Here is a 15686-nt window from a genome sequence, read left to right as displayed (position 1 = left end):
ATTCTACTTTAAGCTTTGGAATGTCCAGAGAAAGGTGAAGAGAAGTAAAGGAGAGAAGGAACCCAAAGTTCCAGTCTCATGGGTCTCCAAAAGGAGAGTCCCAGAGGTTGTGGACCAATTTTGGTTTATATTAAGCAAATTTATATTAACCAATTTTGGTTTATATTAAGTGCTTGGTTTAACCAGCACTTGGAATCTCTAAGGATGCCATGTCAACATATTACTTGGAACCATAGGCATGAGATTTTGGTGACCTCATGGGCACAGCCAAAATTAACTCCCCGTATTTATGTAACTGCCAGAGATGACAGGGCAAAGATTGCTTATAATTTTTTTTTTCAGTCAGCTCATAGCACTTCTTTGGTCAAAGAGAGAGGATGTGGGGGTACTTTTGGCTCTATTTTTAAAGTATGCAATATTTATACACACACAGACTAGTCTGCCCATAATACCATCTGAATGTTTAGATGAAGGCATTAAAAAACAAAGTGATTTCCTGTTGCTCGCTGAGAGGATGCATTTCAGAGGTATGTGTGCTGTGCCTCAAAGCAAAAGCATTGTTAGCGGTTATCAAGGTAACATGTAAAAATAACTACCCCAGTGCAAAAGAACTTCAGAGGAAATATGAGCGAAGCTATCCGTCTCCCTTCAAGTCTGGCCTTCAGCTGCATTAGACTCTAGCTGCATTCTCCATTACATTGTTATCCTTATCAAACAATGCAAACAATTTTAATGAGCTTATCTACTAGAACATATTGCCAGATATGCTAATGTAAAAACGATGCCAACCGTACAGGCTGCCTCATTAATCAAAAGGCTCACAACACAATGACCAAGATCAGTCCCATCCTCAAATCAGACCTCAGCAAAATACCAGGAATTACCTTCCTACTGTAAATAAGAAGGGCGGGCTCCCCCACCCATGCGGAGGCCATAAACTCCTAAGAAAATGCATAACGGCACCCAGTTCTTTTCAGGTCCATTGCAGTCCAGTCTCTTTCTAATAAACCTTGGGTTCTATGGAGAAAATTTTGGTGAATGTCTGACACCGTGACCTCTGCTGTCAATCCTTGCACCAATCAGCGAGCAGAATTCTTACAAAGCTCCATCAATCTGGCGGTTCAACATCACAGACTGCAGCTTAATCTAGAGGATTCCATCTTTCCTGCACACACGCACACCAGGGCAAGCGCAAACCTTTTCCTCACCATCCTCCTGGTTCCCTGTCTTCAGGCACAGCCTACCTCATGGTTCCTTTAAAATCTAAAAAGGAAGGAGGAAAGGAAGTGCTCCAGCCTGTCTCCCTTTGGAGAGGGGGAGAAAATTGCTTGCATTTTGAAATCAATGTGGAAGGAAAGAGATGGAGGGAGACCCCTTGCAGGCAGCAAACCTATTCACAAAATGCTTTCCATCTGCAATCGGGAAGCCTCCGTGCACACCCAACATGACACATGGAAACAGATAGCAAATAATCACAACCGCCTTTACAAACGCCCGTCTGCAGCCGGGTCCGGGGGCAGCGTCTGCTCCATTATATAACGGGCGGACTTCCGCGCTCCCGCCCGCCGCGGTCCCCCGCCCGGCGCCGCTCCCGTGCCAGCCCCATTACCTGTAGGAACGCTCCCCGCGCACTGTGTGCTTCCGGAAAGGAATGATGGTCCCGTTATCCTGGATGATGTCGTTGTTGTTCTCGCCATTTGGGGACAGGGTTTGGGTCGGCCCGGGCATTGGCGCACTCCCGAGGATGGGAACAAACCGCTGTGGGCTGGCTGGTGAGGAAGGTGGCTGCGTCTCGCCTTCCCGCTCGCCTGCTCCTCGCGCAGACCGCGCCTGCCGCCTGCTCGCTGCTCGCTGCTCGCAGCTCCCTTCTCCTCCTCGGATCCCGCCCCGCCCTCTCGAGGCCCGCCCTCCCGGCTGCTGACGTCAAAGCGCCGGCAGCAGCACCCTGGTCACGTGGCCCGGCCCATCCCCATAGCAACCCGCTAACTCATCACCTCGTCTTGATTAGTGCTGGGCCCCGGCGTGACCACGCCAGCGGCTCCAAGCAGGCACCCGGGCAGGCCTACATCTGGCATGTAAAACCCCAGGCCACCCCCGGCCCCCCTCGCAGACTCGCCTGGGTCTGAAAACCAGCTCTTCCTCTAACCATTTCCTTTCCAACCCGAGCTCCCACTGCAGCTGTGTACACAAAAGAACGATTCAGGCAGAGGGGTGTGGGAGACCCTTTAACTCCTTCAATACCAAGTTCTTGTGTCATGAAAATTAAACTCCGTCTGGTTTCAGAAAAATATAAGACGACCTGGTAGCCTCCTTCTAGAAAGTATATCAGACTAAGGGGGTTAAAACTTCCAGGTTCCTCCCCCATTCTCCAAACAGCAGTAACCGCCTCCCCAAAAGTAGCCCCAAACCTGAAAAGCTAAGAGGAAGCTGCATTTCCTTCTAATCAATATACCTTTACGTTAATAATGAGAAGATCAAAGATTGCAAATTAAGAGATTTTCTGCACAAAAGAATCCCCAGAGTTAAAAAAAAAAAAAAGATAACCACCATTTTAGAACATCATGATTACACACGACCTCCCAATTCAAATTCTTATACTGCCTCCCGATATACATAATTAAATCCTTGTCATGTATTTTATTTTCTTTGAATTAAACACGTGAGCATCCAATTTAGTATTTGGAGGCTCTCAACATTCAAGCTGTTCTGTATCATTGCAATGGAGCTTTCAAATACATTGGCTAGGAGCCAGGTACTATTATTATTACCATCCCTATTTTAAAGATGAGTAAACTAGTGAGATTAAGCAACATGCTCAAGGTCACACAGCCAGGAAGTAGTGAACTGGAACTTCAAAATGACATGCTTTTATCAATGTGATTGGACAGTGGTGGTCTATGTTTAATGTGAACTCATAAATGTTATAGATCAAGGTAAGAATCAAGTACTTTATGTACTTCTCAACATGACCACTGTGAAAAGAGAGCCGTGAATAGAATCGCCAGTACTGTGCAAAGTGTATGGATTAGATTATAAATTCTGAACAGATTCCAGATGTGTCCAGTGCTTTCCTTCAGGAAGAAGAAGGGAGTTTGAAGGATTCTCTGCTTATCAAAAGTGCTCTCTGACCCTTTGTGGGGTGGGAAAGGAAGGAGAATTGGAATGTAAAAGACAGAATAAATATATGTAGCAGAAAGTACTAGGCTCATGCCCTCACATCATTGTATGGCTTACCAGCTTTATCATTTTGTGATACAGATGTTAAAACAAGTAAAAAAATTTGTCATTCCTGACAATTCTCCAGCATATTTCCCTGGTAATAAGTTATTTCTGGCATCAAGCTCCTAGAATTAGAGTCAAATGGCTTACAACCCAGATGGTAATGATAATCTTAAATAAGGGGGCATTTTTTCCTATTCTGTATTCTCCTTTTGAACTATATTTTAATAATTTTATTTTCTACTTTCTCCAGTGAATTCACAGTGCACAAGTTGATTCCTTCATCCATATCTCAGCTTACATGAGAATTTTTTTCATACAATAAGGATCCAATTCTGACCTAAGAATTCACAAGGTATAACAGATAAATATCGAAGTACAAGAGATACACAGCAAGCCTCACATTGCACAATGATCTAAAGGGGCATGAGAGTGTAGTTACTGCTACAAAGATCAACACTTCCTCTTACTATTTCTGTTACTTGACCCATGGCTGTTAATTTCCTTACTAATTTGTTCCCCTTCACAAAAGCTTCCCCTTTCTTTGGGAACAGTCTGAAGTTAAAAGGCACAGTCTACAAATCAAATATTTAATGTTTTCCGCATACACTCTCTCATTTGGGGCTCTTTTGGATAGCTTTCTTTTCCATGATTCCATATTTAAGTAATACGTTACATAACTGGTGTTATCCGAGGGACCATGTTTGTCAGAATTTGAATGTATTATAGATCATTGGTTATATCAACTAATTTTGTGGAGAGAATACTCCCACTGTTTCTGGGCTGTTCATGAAAAAGAGGACTATGACCAGGAATTTGGGTGAATGGGCTGAAAGGGGAGGGGTAGTGGGGCAGGTGGAGGAGGTACCTAAGAGCCTTGTAAATCTTCCTCTAGGACTGCTCTGAACCACACCACTCTAAAGGGACCCAGAGAGCCCCCAGAGACTTGTGATTACCCTCCGAGATGCAGGGGTAACGGGTAATAATTTGAAAATATTAAACAGATGTGTTTTCATTCCTCTCCCTATAAATCAGGTTACCTGGCAGCCATTCTCCAGTTTAGCCCTGGGGAGAAGGGGAAGGCACATTCCACTTTGGGAAGGAGGATGCTAGGACAGAGGGAAACACCAAACAGGCAGGAAGAGGGCGGGGAGAGTACCCTTTCTAACCCCAAGGTTGGAAAGAAGCAGGTGGAAGTGGGAAAAAGCAGGATCTCCCACCTCCGGGTCCCTGAAGGAAGACGTTAGAGAGGTTTTGGCTTTGTTCTCAGCCTAAGGGAATTTCTTTTGCCTAATGAGGCAGAAGTCCCATTTGAGGCTCTGGGAAGAGATGGCTTTCAAAGAGTGTCTCCCCAACACCTTCCTCCCCAATCAAGGTGCAGCCTCATCACACTAGAGGCTAAAATCAGTGGCTTGGTACAGTTAGGCAGAGAACCCAGGGAGAGAGGAGGACATCTAAAAGACTGAATATTCACCCAAGAGATGGAGTGCTCCAAAGACAGTCTAAACTGGAAGAGGCTGTAATACTGTGAACTTTTTAAAACCTTTCATTTCCCGTCCCCCTCAGCAGGGCCAAGAGAGTCGCACAGATCACATACACACAAATAAGCTAAAATGTCTCGTGTACATCTGACTGTAGGTTAAGGTTTGTCTTATGTACACAGATGTATCTAAAATAAAGTATATCCAGATCACCATCCTAGATTTCCAACTGCCCCATAGAGAAATAGCTCCTCTTAGGAAGCATCATGGATTGAAGCTGGGGCTCTGGCATCAGGCAGACTTGGATCCCCGGCTTGGTTTCACCACCTGCGGGCTATGTGACCCTAGCAATTTACTCTGCATCTAGTTTCCTCATCTATGAAGTAGGTGTAATAATACTGGTTTCATAGTGTTGCCGTGAAGATTAAATTACATAATATAGTTGAAGCAATTGACATAGTCTCTGGCCTATAGCAAATGGTCTTTAGTGGTAGATGTTATTTTTAAACAGTAAGTTAAGCATACTCTGAAATGTTCATTCACTCATTCACTTGACACATATAGCTGGATTTCTTGTGTACTACAAGCTGGTAAAATAAGAAGAAAAGTCCCAGGCTCTGTCCTCAAGGAACTCAGGGCTGTAGATGAGCAAGATGAAAATATTGGCAATTATGACACAACATGATGCTGTGATAATGGTACCATACAGTGTGATATAGAGCCATAGAAGATGAGCACCTAATTCAGAATGGAAACTGGGAAGTAGGTCTGAAAAGTTTCCCCAAGGAGCTATTACTCAAGCCTTGGTGAGTAATAATTATAACCTTTTTTGTTCACTTTCTCTGTGCTAAGCAGAATACAAGATCCCTTAGGGAGGGGCTTCCACTGCTTTGCCCACTGCTATATCTTCGGTTCTCAGCATAAGGGCTGGCAGGTAGTAGGCACTACATGAATACATAATTCACTGATTCAACAAATATCTGATTTGATTCTCACAATGACCTTAATGATGAAGTTGAGGCTCAAAGAGCAAAAGCAACTTGTCCAAGATGTCTTGGCCCCAAAGTTGACATGCTTCTCCACTAGGCTCTACTGTCATTTAAAAGAGGAACGGTAGTGTAGAGGGGAGACAAAGGGCTTCTCAAGCAGATATACTTAGGTACAGAGGTACGAAAGGGTGTGATATCCCCGGGAGACAGCAAGTTGTTTAGTATGGATTGAGAACAGAGTGCACGATGGCAGGGGACAGGGCCAGGACCAGGTGCAGGAGGGGCTGTGGCCAAGCTTTGAAGCTTGACCTTCACTCTGAAGGTGTTTTGGAACCATGAAGTGCTTTAGGGAGGGAAATTCATGGTGAAATTTGCATAACAAGAAAATCTGATGCTGCAGTAGCATAGAAGACGTGTTGGAGTATTTATTTATTTGTTGTTTGTTTATTTTTGGCTTCGTTGGGTCTTCGTTGCTGCGCACGGGCCCTCTCCAGCTGCAGCGAGCGGGGGTCACTCTTCGTTGCGGTGTGTGGACTTCTCATTGTGGTGGCTTCTCTTGTTGTGGAGTACAGGCTCTAGGCGCGCGGGCTTCAGTAGCTGTGTCATGCGGACTCAGTAGTTGTGGCTCTCGGGGTCTAGAGAGCAGGCTCAGTAGTTGTGGTGCACAGGCCTAGTTCCTCCACGGCATGTGGGATCTTCCCAGACCAGGGCTCGAATCCGCGTCCCCCACGCTGGCAGGTGGATTCTTAACCACTGCACCACCCGGGAAGTCCCATGTTGGAGATCAAAATGCATCAAACAGTGATGAAGGCCTAAACTTAGACAGGAGCCAAGGGGTTGTAGGAGCAAGCACAGATCTGAGATATTCAGAAGGAATAACTGCTATGATTTGTTGGACTAAATGGATGAGGGCATGATGTTGATGGGGATTAAGGGTGGGCAGTGAAGGAGAAAGATATTTCAAATGAATCCTAAGTTTGCGGCTTGGGTGACCAAGGGGATAACAGTATCATTCATCAAGATGGGAAATACAGATTGAATTGTCCTTCTGGAAGAGAGATTCTCATAGCATGTTTTGGACATAGAGAAGTACCTATAGGACATCCTAGTGGTGACAATGATTGGTCAACAGGCTTCACACACAGTGGGTGTTTGTTAAGTATTTGTTGAATAAGGGAACATGTGGGTCTTTGAACGTATATGTTTGACTTGGAGATACATATGATTTGGAGGAAATTGTCTCATGCGTGATCATTGAAGCTGAGGGTGTGGATGCCCTCACTCAGGGAGAAAGAGGAGCCCTGGCATGGAACTCTCTAAAAGCTGAGTGATAAAAAAGAAGCCTGCAAAGAGACGGCAAAGGATTTGGCCTGATGGGGCCAATCACAAGAGGGAGTGGTTTCAGTGGGCCCAGGGGAGAAGTGGGTATCAGAGAGGAGGGAGGTGTCTCTAGGGCCAAATGTCATGGACCGTTTGAATCAGATAAGGGCAGAGAATAGGACTTCCCTGGCAGTCCCGTGGTTAGGGCTCCATGCTTCCACTGCAGGGGGCACGGGTTCAATCCCCGGTTGGGGCAAGCCCAAAAAAACAAACAAAAAACAGATAAGGGCACAGAAGTGTTGACTGGATTTGATAAGGTGCTCTCAAAGGTATTTTTAAGAGATTGAATTTCAGATCAGACCCATCAGTGATTACTGAAGAAAATAAAGAAATCTTCAACAAGTAGGGAAACTGTAATTCTTAGCAAGATCACTAGTATTCTGACCTAACAAAGATACTGAAGGAATGAGGTGACATTAAATTATGGGTCATGTACATATTGTCAGCAACTAACTAGCATCAACAAGTATTTGCACTAGAAAGCTCTCGGCAGTATTGGAGGAGCCAATATGTTCATTAACGAGCACTTGTTAGGCACCAGATGTGTCCCCTTCTATGGGGTCAAGACCCACCCTTCCCCCCAAAAGTCAAACGAATATTTAAAATGTGTGTTTGGAGAGCAGGATTATTAAGGCAGATCCAGCAGACACAGAGCCAGAGCAACGAGCGAAAAAGGAAACCAGCCGCCGTCCCAGTCCACAGGCACAATCAAGGAAGATGGAACTGGGCACCAACCCAGGTTTTAATTTTCCAAGTTCCTAGGTTATAGCACAGTCCCATTTCTCTTGAGGTTTAGGCCAGAGAGCACCGATAATTGCATCCTGGCAGAAATCACTGTCTATTTCTCCAACATGTGAGATTTGTCTAAGACAGGGATTTTGCATTGCCTCGGATATGAGAAATCCAAAATACAAGAGCAGAGAAGATGTGAAATCATCAGCCAGGAATGGATGCTAATCCCGATTCCATCCCAGCAGTACCTACTCATCACGAGTGCCTTTTCCAAGTTAAAATGTGTTCACTGAAGCTGATAATCACTGCTGTCAAAGGCATTCACAGCTGTCACACCACCTTAGATGGAGGGAGGGGAGCTTCCTTAGATTGTTATCGCCTCTGAATGCAGACAGAAGATTCCACTTAGCAGTCACCACTGCTGCCCTGGGACAAGCAATTTTCCCATGCGTATGTCTTGGTATATTCCAGTAGGGAATGGCAGGGACAGGTTATCAATCAGTGGCTTAAAATATGCTCCACACCCAAAATGATAGCAGTGAATAAATGCATGATTGGCCAGCCAATGGTGTTGGCTCTGAAATCACATCGGTGGCATAGAGATGTACTTGAGAGTGGTCCTTGTTCGCTACTTTCACCCTGAGGCATAGAAGATTTTATTAGTTCTTTCTTTAGATCTGATGAGAATTTTATAATATGTATATGCCTCCGGGCTTTTAGTAATAGCGTTTTATTTAAGAAAAATTGGTAAATGTTTTCCCTCAGATGAAGAATGCCCTCTTTCAAAACCAACCTGAGCAGGTGGACTCTTCCAGGATTGACTTTTGAGATTACTTGTCTTTGCAGATTATTTATCAGCCACAATTATAGCTATGCCGATATGTCCACAAGGCAGAGTTTTGTAAGCCTCCTTCCTATTTGCTAGTAAAAAAGCGAGGTTTCTGTAATGTCAAAATATAGAACGTGCCATTGCTTAAGGGAAGATTTCTCTGTGTGTTGGAATTTGCTTTCTAATTTGCTTTTTCTTGTATTTTCTCAAGGTTGGACTTAATTTTGTGGAATAACTCACAGAACATGATGGGAACACAATTCACAAACTTGCAGAACATTATGATTTCTGTAACCAATCAATCAAATCTGTGCAATTTAAGGTTTCACTCTCTTTTTTTTTTTTTTTTTTTTGCGGTATGCGGGCCTCTCACTGTTGTGGCCTTTCCCACTGTGGAGCACAGGCTCCAGATGCGCAGGCTCAGCGGCCATGGCTCACGGGCCCAGCCGCTCCACGGCACGTGGGATCTTCCCGGACCGGGGCACGAACCTGCGTCCCCTGCATCGGCAGGCGGACTCTCAACCACTGCGCCACCAGGGAAGCCCCAAGGTTTCACTCTATTAAGTAAAAATGTGCTTCTGAATTATACCATCTTGTTAACTGAAGAGCTTTAAATATGTTTTCCATAAAAATACAATGTGATAAATGTTATAATTGAAGAATGTATTAAGTAGCACAGGAGAATAGAAAAGAAAGCAACCATGACTGGAGAGACAGGAAAAGTTTCACCAAGGCCATGATATTTGTACTGGGGCTCAGTCATTCACTCAACACGCATTTACTGAACACCTACTACATGCTAGGAATAAAGGGTGCTGGAGAGACAGAAATGAACAAAACAGGCAAAATTGTCTGCCCTCGTGAATCTTATACTTGAGTGTGTGATGTGTGTGTTGTGGGGTAGGAGGGTGGTTGTAGGAGGTGAGGGTAGAAAAGATCGCAGTGACCAGAACGTACAGGGCTTTGAACGGCCATTGTGAGGACTTTGGCTTAAAATCAAAGTTAGGAGCCATCACTCTGCAGCAGGCTTCACAGTATCTATTGGTCCAGATGCGGAATCCTCTCCAGCAGCAAAGACCACGATAATAGCAACACCTAATATTTACTGGGTGCTTTTTAGGGACCAAGCGCTCTGTTTCGATTGGGGAGGTATTTTTAATTCTCACAGAAACGTATGAGGAAAGGGGGATTTTAAATCCTGTTTGTCAGAGGAGGCAGCTAGTTAAATAACTTAGCCAGCTCATCAGCCAGGAAGTGGCAAACCTGGGCGTGAACACACCCGCCAGGAGTCAAAGCTGGCATCCTTGTTCACTAGCTCAGGCTGCCTTCCACTAGGGTCTGAGAAAACCTGGGTGCAAGAATGCAGAATCTAGGGCTGGGGAGCAGCAGGGATGAGACAGCAGGACACAGAAGCACGAGAAGGTCGATTGCTGCCCTGAAGGCAATTCAGTCTAGGGAGCAAGGCAGTAACGCCAGGAAAAGGGTGGAGAAAGAGAGAATAAGGTGGGTGGGGTCGAGAGACAGGATAGGAGAGCAGTATTCATGGCAGTAAGGGATGGAGACTGGAAGGATAGGAGTTGTAAAGTATGGTTAAGGAGGACTTCCCTGGTGGCGCAGTGGTTAAGAATCCGCCTGCCAACGCGGGGGACACAGGTTCGAGCCCTGGTCCAGGAAGATCCCACATGCCGCGGAACAACTAAGCCCGTGCGTCACAACTACTGAGCCTGCGCTCTAGAGCCCACGAGACACAACTACTGAGCCCACGCACCTAGCACCCGTGCTCTGCAACGAGAAGCCACCGCAAAGAGAAACCCGCGCACCGCAAGGAAGAGCAGCCCCCGCTCGCCGCAACTAGAGAAAGCCCGCCTACAGCAATGAAAACCTAACATAGTCAAAATAAATAAGTAATAAAATAAAAGATACTAAAAAAAAAATTATGGTTAAGGAAAAGGGAGAGGGAGGGAGGAAGAGATACCAGGACTGGGGGTTAGCGGTATGTGTGATTAGTAGGGAAAAGTAATTTTCTTACCCTTATTTATAGCGATTAACTATTTTCTTTTTCTGAGTAAGCCTCAACCATCAATATACATTTCTTTGATATCTTCTGGAGGGGAGAGGAGACCACAGGCATTTTTTGGTATTTGTTTTCAAAGCTGAAATCTGCTTTCATTTTCACTATGCTAAGACTGTGACAATTCAACCCTCCAACGCTAGACATGCCTAGTCTAATGTTCTTACTAAAATGTGTCCATGCCCAAGTTCATGAAATTCCTTTACTTCCTTCCCCTATTTTATTTCCACGTTTAAACAAAACAGGTCTTGATGAAGGGGCTGGGTAGGACAACTGAGAAAGGATAAAAGGCACCTTGGGCTCAGTTGAGGGGCAAAGGAAAGGAAGAGACTCTGCGTACCATTAACAAGTAAATTATCTTCCAGAAGGCTCACAAGCTTTCAAGAGACAATTTCCTTAGGGCTCTCAAAAGTTAACTAGCCCACTGGACTTTATTTCTGATTTTGATATTAAAAAATACCAACTGAGTAAAGAGACTCCTTAATATAAATTCAAAGCCAAGGTGGAGGGATGGGAAGACAGGAGTTCTAATAGGTACCAGTGGCCTCTAAAGTTTCAGAGCTACTCAGGACCTAGGCCACCAATGGCAGGGAGACTGGGAGGGAGGGTCTTCCTGAGCCTGGGGCTTCTCTGACAAGGCTGGTGTGTGGGGGGCAGAACTACGGCTCACGGGTGGCTCCTCAACAGTGTGTCAAGTGAACATGAGGCCAGCAGCTGGGAAGCAGTGTGAGTAATGCAAGAGAAATTCCCCAATTTCTGACCTCATCCAAATAAAATTTTTAAAAAGAAAATTAAAAAAGCTTACTTCATTAAAAAAGAGAGGGAGAGAATGCAACTGGAAATCATGAATTAAGATCTAAGTCTCCAAAAGAAATGTTTTAATTAGCACTTACGTTTTGTTTACTCAAGAGCTTATAATGCCAAGTACTTTCATCAATTCACACTCACTATAGGGCATGAGCATGAGGGGTTCAACTAGAGTATAGCACATAAAAGCATGAAGGGTTACCTTCAAGTAGCTTCCACTTAATTTCTGTGTGAAGGAATCAGACCCCTAGGAAATCCAAAGGAATCTTAACATATAGGGAACCACGATAAATTAACAGTCAGCTGAGAGAGCGAGGTCAATTCCTGGGATTAACTCCTCACACAGCCTGCCTTTCACACCCTCCCCCAAAGGCCCATCTCCAGTCTCTTCAATGAGGATGTCATCAGCCTTCAAAGAGGCAGCAATGGAATCAATATGAATGAGAAATAATGGCATGTAGTGCAAAAAGCATGTCTAGTGCATTTCTATTATTTTTGTCTTCCCCTCTTTCTTCTGGGAACTATTCCTTCAAACCTTGTGATTCTAGTAAAGCTTGCCAATTATAATATTCCATCCTCCCGGACCTAAAGATTGGTTCAAGGTTAGGTCTGTGACCCAAGCCAGGCCACTGAATATTTCTCTAGGATTAAAAAAAATTAGAGCTGCAGTAGGTGTGTTTTTGAGGTGGAATGTGGGAGACGGTATCTTCCTTACTGAAGATAGCACTTTAGAATTAATATAGCATACTGTTAGGCAATAAAAATAAATAACAGGCATCCAAATCAGAAAGGAAGAAGTAAAACTGTCACTATTTGCAGATAGTATGATATAGTACATAGAAAACCCCAAAGACTCCACCAAAGAACTGTTAGGACTAATAAATCCAGTAAAGTTGCAGGATACAAAACCAATATACAAAAACCTGTTGCATTTTTATACACTAATAATGAACTGTTAAGAAAACAATCCCACTACAATTGCATTAAAAATAATAAAATAAAGGAATAAATCTAACCAAGGAGGTGAAAGACATGTATATTGGAAAGTATGATGAAAGAAATTGAATGAATTAAAGAATACGCAAATAAATGTAAAGATATTCCATGCTCGTGGATTGGAAGAATATTGTTAAAATGTCCACATTATCCAAAGCAATCTGCAGATGCAATGTAATCCCTATCAAACTGCCAATGGCATTTTTCCCAGAAATAAATAAACAATCCTAAAATTTGTATGAAACCACAAAAGACCCCAAATAACCAAAGCAGCTTGAGAAAGAGGAACAAAGCTGGAGGTATGTGCCCCAATTTCAAACAATATTACAAAGCTATAGTAATCAAGACAGTATGGTATTGGCATAAAAACAGATTCAAAGATCACTGGAACAGAATATATAGTCCAGAAATAAATCCATAAATACATGGTCAATTAATTTATGCAAGGGAGCCAAGAATACACAATAGGGAAAGACACTCTCTTCAATAAATGGTGTTGGGAAAACTGGACAGCCTCATGCAAGAGAATGAAACTGGACCACTATCTTATGCTATAAACAAAAATTAACTTAAAATGGTTTGAAGGGACTTCCCTGGTGGCGCAGTGGTTAAGAATCCGCCTGCCAATGTAGGGGATATGGGTTTGAGCCCTCGTTCGGGAAGATAACACATGCCACGGAGCAAATAAGCCTGTGCGCTACAACTGAGCCTGTGCTCTAGAGACCGCGAGCCAAAACTACTGAAGCCCGCGTACCTAGAGCCCATGCTCTGCAGCAAGAGAAGCCACCACAATGACAAGACTGTGCACCTCAACAAAGAGTAGCCACCACTCGCCGCAACTAGAGAAAGCCCGCACGCAGAAACGAAGACCCAATGCAGGCGTGCACACACACACACACACACACACACACAATTAATTAATTAATTTAAAAAATGGATTAAAGACTCGAACATAAGACCTGAAACTATAAAACTCTCAGAAGAAAACATAGTTAGTAAACTCCTTGACATCAGTCTTGGTGGTGATTTTTTGAATTTGACTCTAAAAACAAAGGTAACAAAAGCACAAATAAGTGGGCCTGCATCAAACTCAAAAACCTCTGCACAGGAGAGGAAACCATCCACAAAATGAAAAGACAACCTACCGAATGGGAGAAAATACTTGCAAATCATACATCTGATAGGGGTTAATAACCAAAATATATAGGGAACTCATACAACTCAATAGGAAAAAAAACAGCAACGTGGTTTTTAAAAAATGTGCAGAGGATGTGAATAGACATTTTTCCAAAGAAGACATCCAGATGACCAACAGGTACATGAAAAGATGCTCAATATCACTAATCATCAGGGAAATGCAAATCAAAATCACAATGAGATATCACCTCACACCTGTTAGAATGGCCATTATAAAAAAAAAAAATAAGCGTTGGTGAGACTTTGGAGAAAAGGGAATGCTTATGCACCGCTGGTGGGAAAGTAAGACTGGTGCAGCCACTATGGAAAACAGCATGGAGTTTCCTCAAAAAATTAAAAATAGAATCACCATATGATCTAGCAATTACACTCTGGGTATTTACCTGAAGGAAACAAAAACACTAACTCGAAAAGATATGTGCACCTCCATATTTACAGCAGCATTATTTACAGTAGCCAAAACATGGAAGCAACCTGAGTGCTCATCAACAGATGAATGGATAAAGAAAACTGGCTCACATGAGCACATGTGCGTGCACGCGCACGCACACACACAAATATTATTCAGCCATAGTGAAGAAGGAAACCTTGCCATTTGCAACAACACGGATGGACCTTGTGGGCATTATGCTAAGTGAAATAAGTCAGACAGAGAAAGACAAATTCCATATAATCTCAATTATACGTGGAAAAAAAACCTCAACAAAATGACAAATTCAAACTCATAGACACAAAGAACAGGTTGGTCGTTGCCAGAGGTGGATGGTGAGGGGTGGGTTAAATGGGTGAAGGGGGCCAAAAGGTACAAACTTCCAGTTACAAAATAAGTAAGTGCTGAGGATGTAATGTACAGCATGGTGCCTATAGTTAATAATACTGTATTGTATATTTGAAAGTTGCTAAGACAGTACATCTTAAAAGTTCTCATCACAAGAAAAATATTTGGAACTGTGTGATGATGGATGTTAACTAGACTTACTGTGGTGATCATGTCACAATGTATACAAATATTGAATTGCGGTGCTGTACACCTGAAACTAGTATGTTATGTCAACTATATCTCAATTAGAACATATAGTGTAGTATAAATTGTACATGTACTATATTTTTCACAGAAGAGAAGTGGAAAGAGGTCATGGTTTAGATTCACACAGACTCGGATTTAAAACCAGACGCTGGTTCTTAACAAGTTGAGTAACCTTGGACAATTACTTCTCCCAGCCTCAGTTTCTTTATCTGTAATGGGGGTACTAAGATTTACAAAGTAATATTTTGAGATATAAAGCTAGGTTCCCACTTTGTGCACTGGGGCCATAATGTGTTTTTTTGAATTTTATTTTATTTATTTTTTATACAGCAGGTTCTTATTAGGTATCTATTTTATACATATTAGTTTATATATGTCAATCCCAATCTCCCAATTCATCCCACCACCACCAACCTCCTAGCCACTTTCCCCTGTTGTTGTCCATACATTTGTTCTTTACATCTGTGTCTCTATTTCAGCCCTGTGAACCGGTTCATCTGTACTGTTTTTCTAGGTTCGACATATATGTGTTAAAATATGATATTTGTTTTTCTCTTTCTGACTTACTTCACTCTGTATGACAGTTTCTAGATCCATCCACATCTCTACAAATGACCCAATTTTGTTTCTTTTCCTGGCTGAGTAATATTCCATTGTATATATGTACCACATCTTCTTTATCCATTCATCTGTCGATGAGCATTTAGAATGCTTCCATGACCTGGCTACTGTAAATAGTACTGCAATGAACATTGGGGTGCATGTCTCTTTTTGAATTATGGTTTTCTCTGGGTATATGCCCAGTAGTGGGATTGCTGGGTCATATGGTAATTCTATTAGTTTTTTAAGGAACCTCCATACTGTTCTCCATAGTGACTGTATCAATTTACATTCCACCAGCAGTGCAAGAGGGTTCCCTTTTCTCCACACCCTCTCCAGCATTTGTTGTTTGTAGATT

General features: G+C 43.0%; 1 protein-coding gene across 2 annotated transcripts in view; it reads right to left on the bottom strand.

Annotated features, from left to right (window-relative positions):
- The window catches only part of MAPRE2 (microtubule associated protein RP/EB family member 2), a 163424-nt gene that overhangs the window by 100557 nt on the left and 47181 nt on the right, over positions 1–15686 (bottom strand). Inside the window, exon 1 of one of the 2 annotated variants that reach the window (XM_081251706.1) lies at positions 1610–1885. The exons of the other annotated variant lie outside the window; for it this stretch is intronic. Within the exon in view, the coding sequence (XP_081107832.1) occupies positions 1610–1728 (119 nt within the window). The 5' untranslated portion in view covers positions 1729–1885. Of the gene's footprint in view, positions 1–1609; positions 1886–15686 lie in introns of those variants that run through there. 2 annotated transcript variants of the gene reach the window in all.

The sequence above is a fragment of the Mesoplodon bidens genome (assembly GCF_964165515.1).
Source record: "Mesoplodon bidens genome assembly, chromosome: 13".
Classification (NCBI taxonomy): Eukaryota; Metazoa; Chordata; class Mammalia; order Artiodactyla; family Ziphiidae; genus Mesoplodon; species Mesoplodon bidens.
Note: the sequence above shows the minus strand (reverse complement) of the source record. Positions and strands in the feature narration are given on the sequence as shown.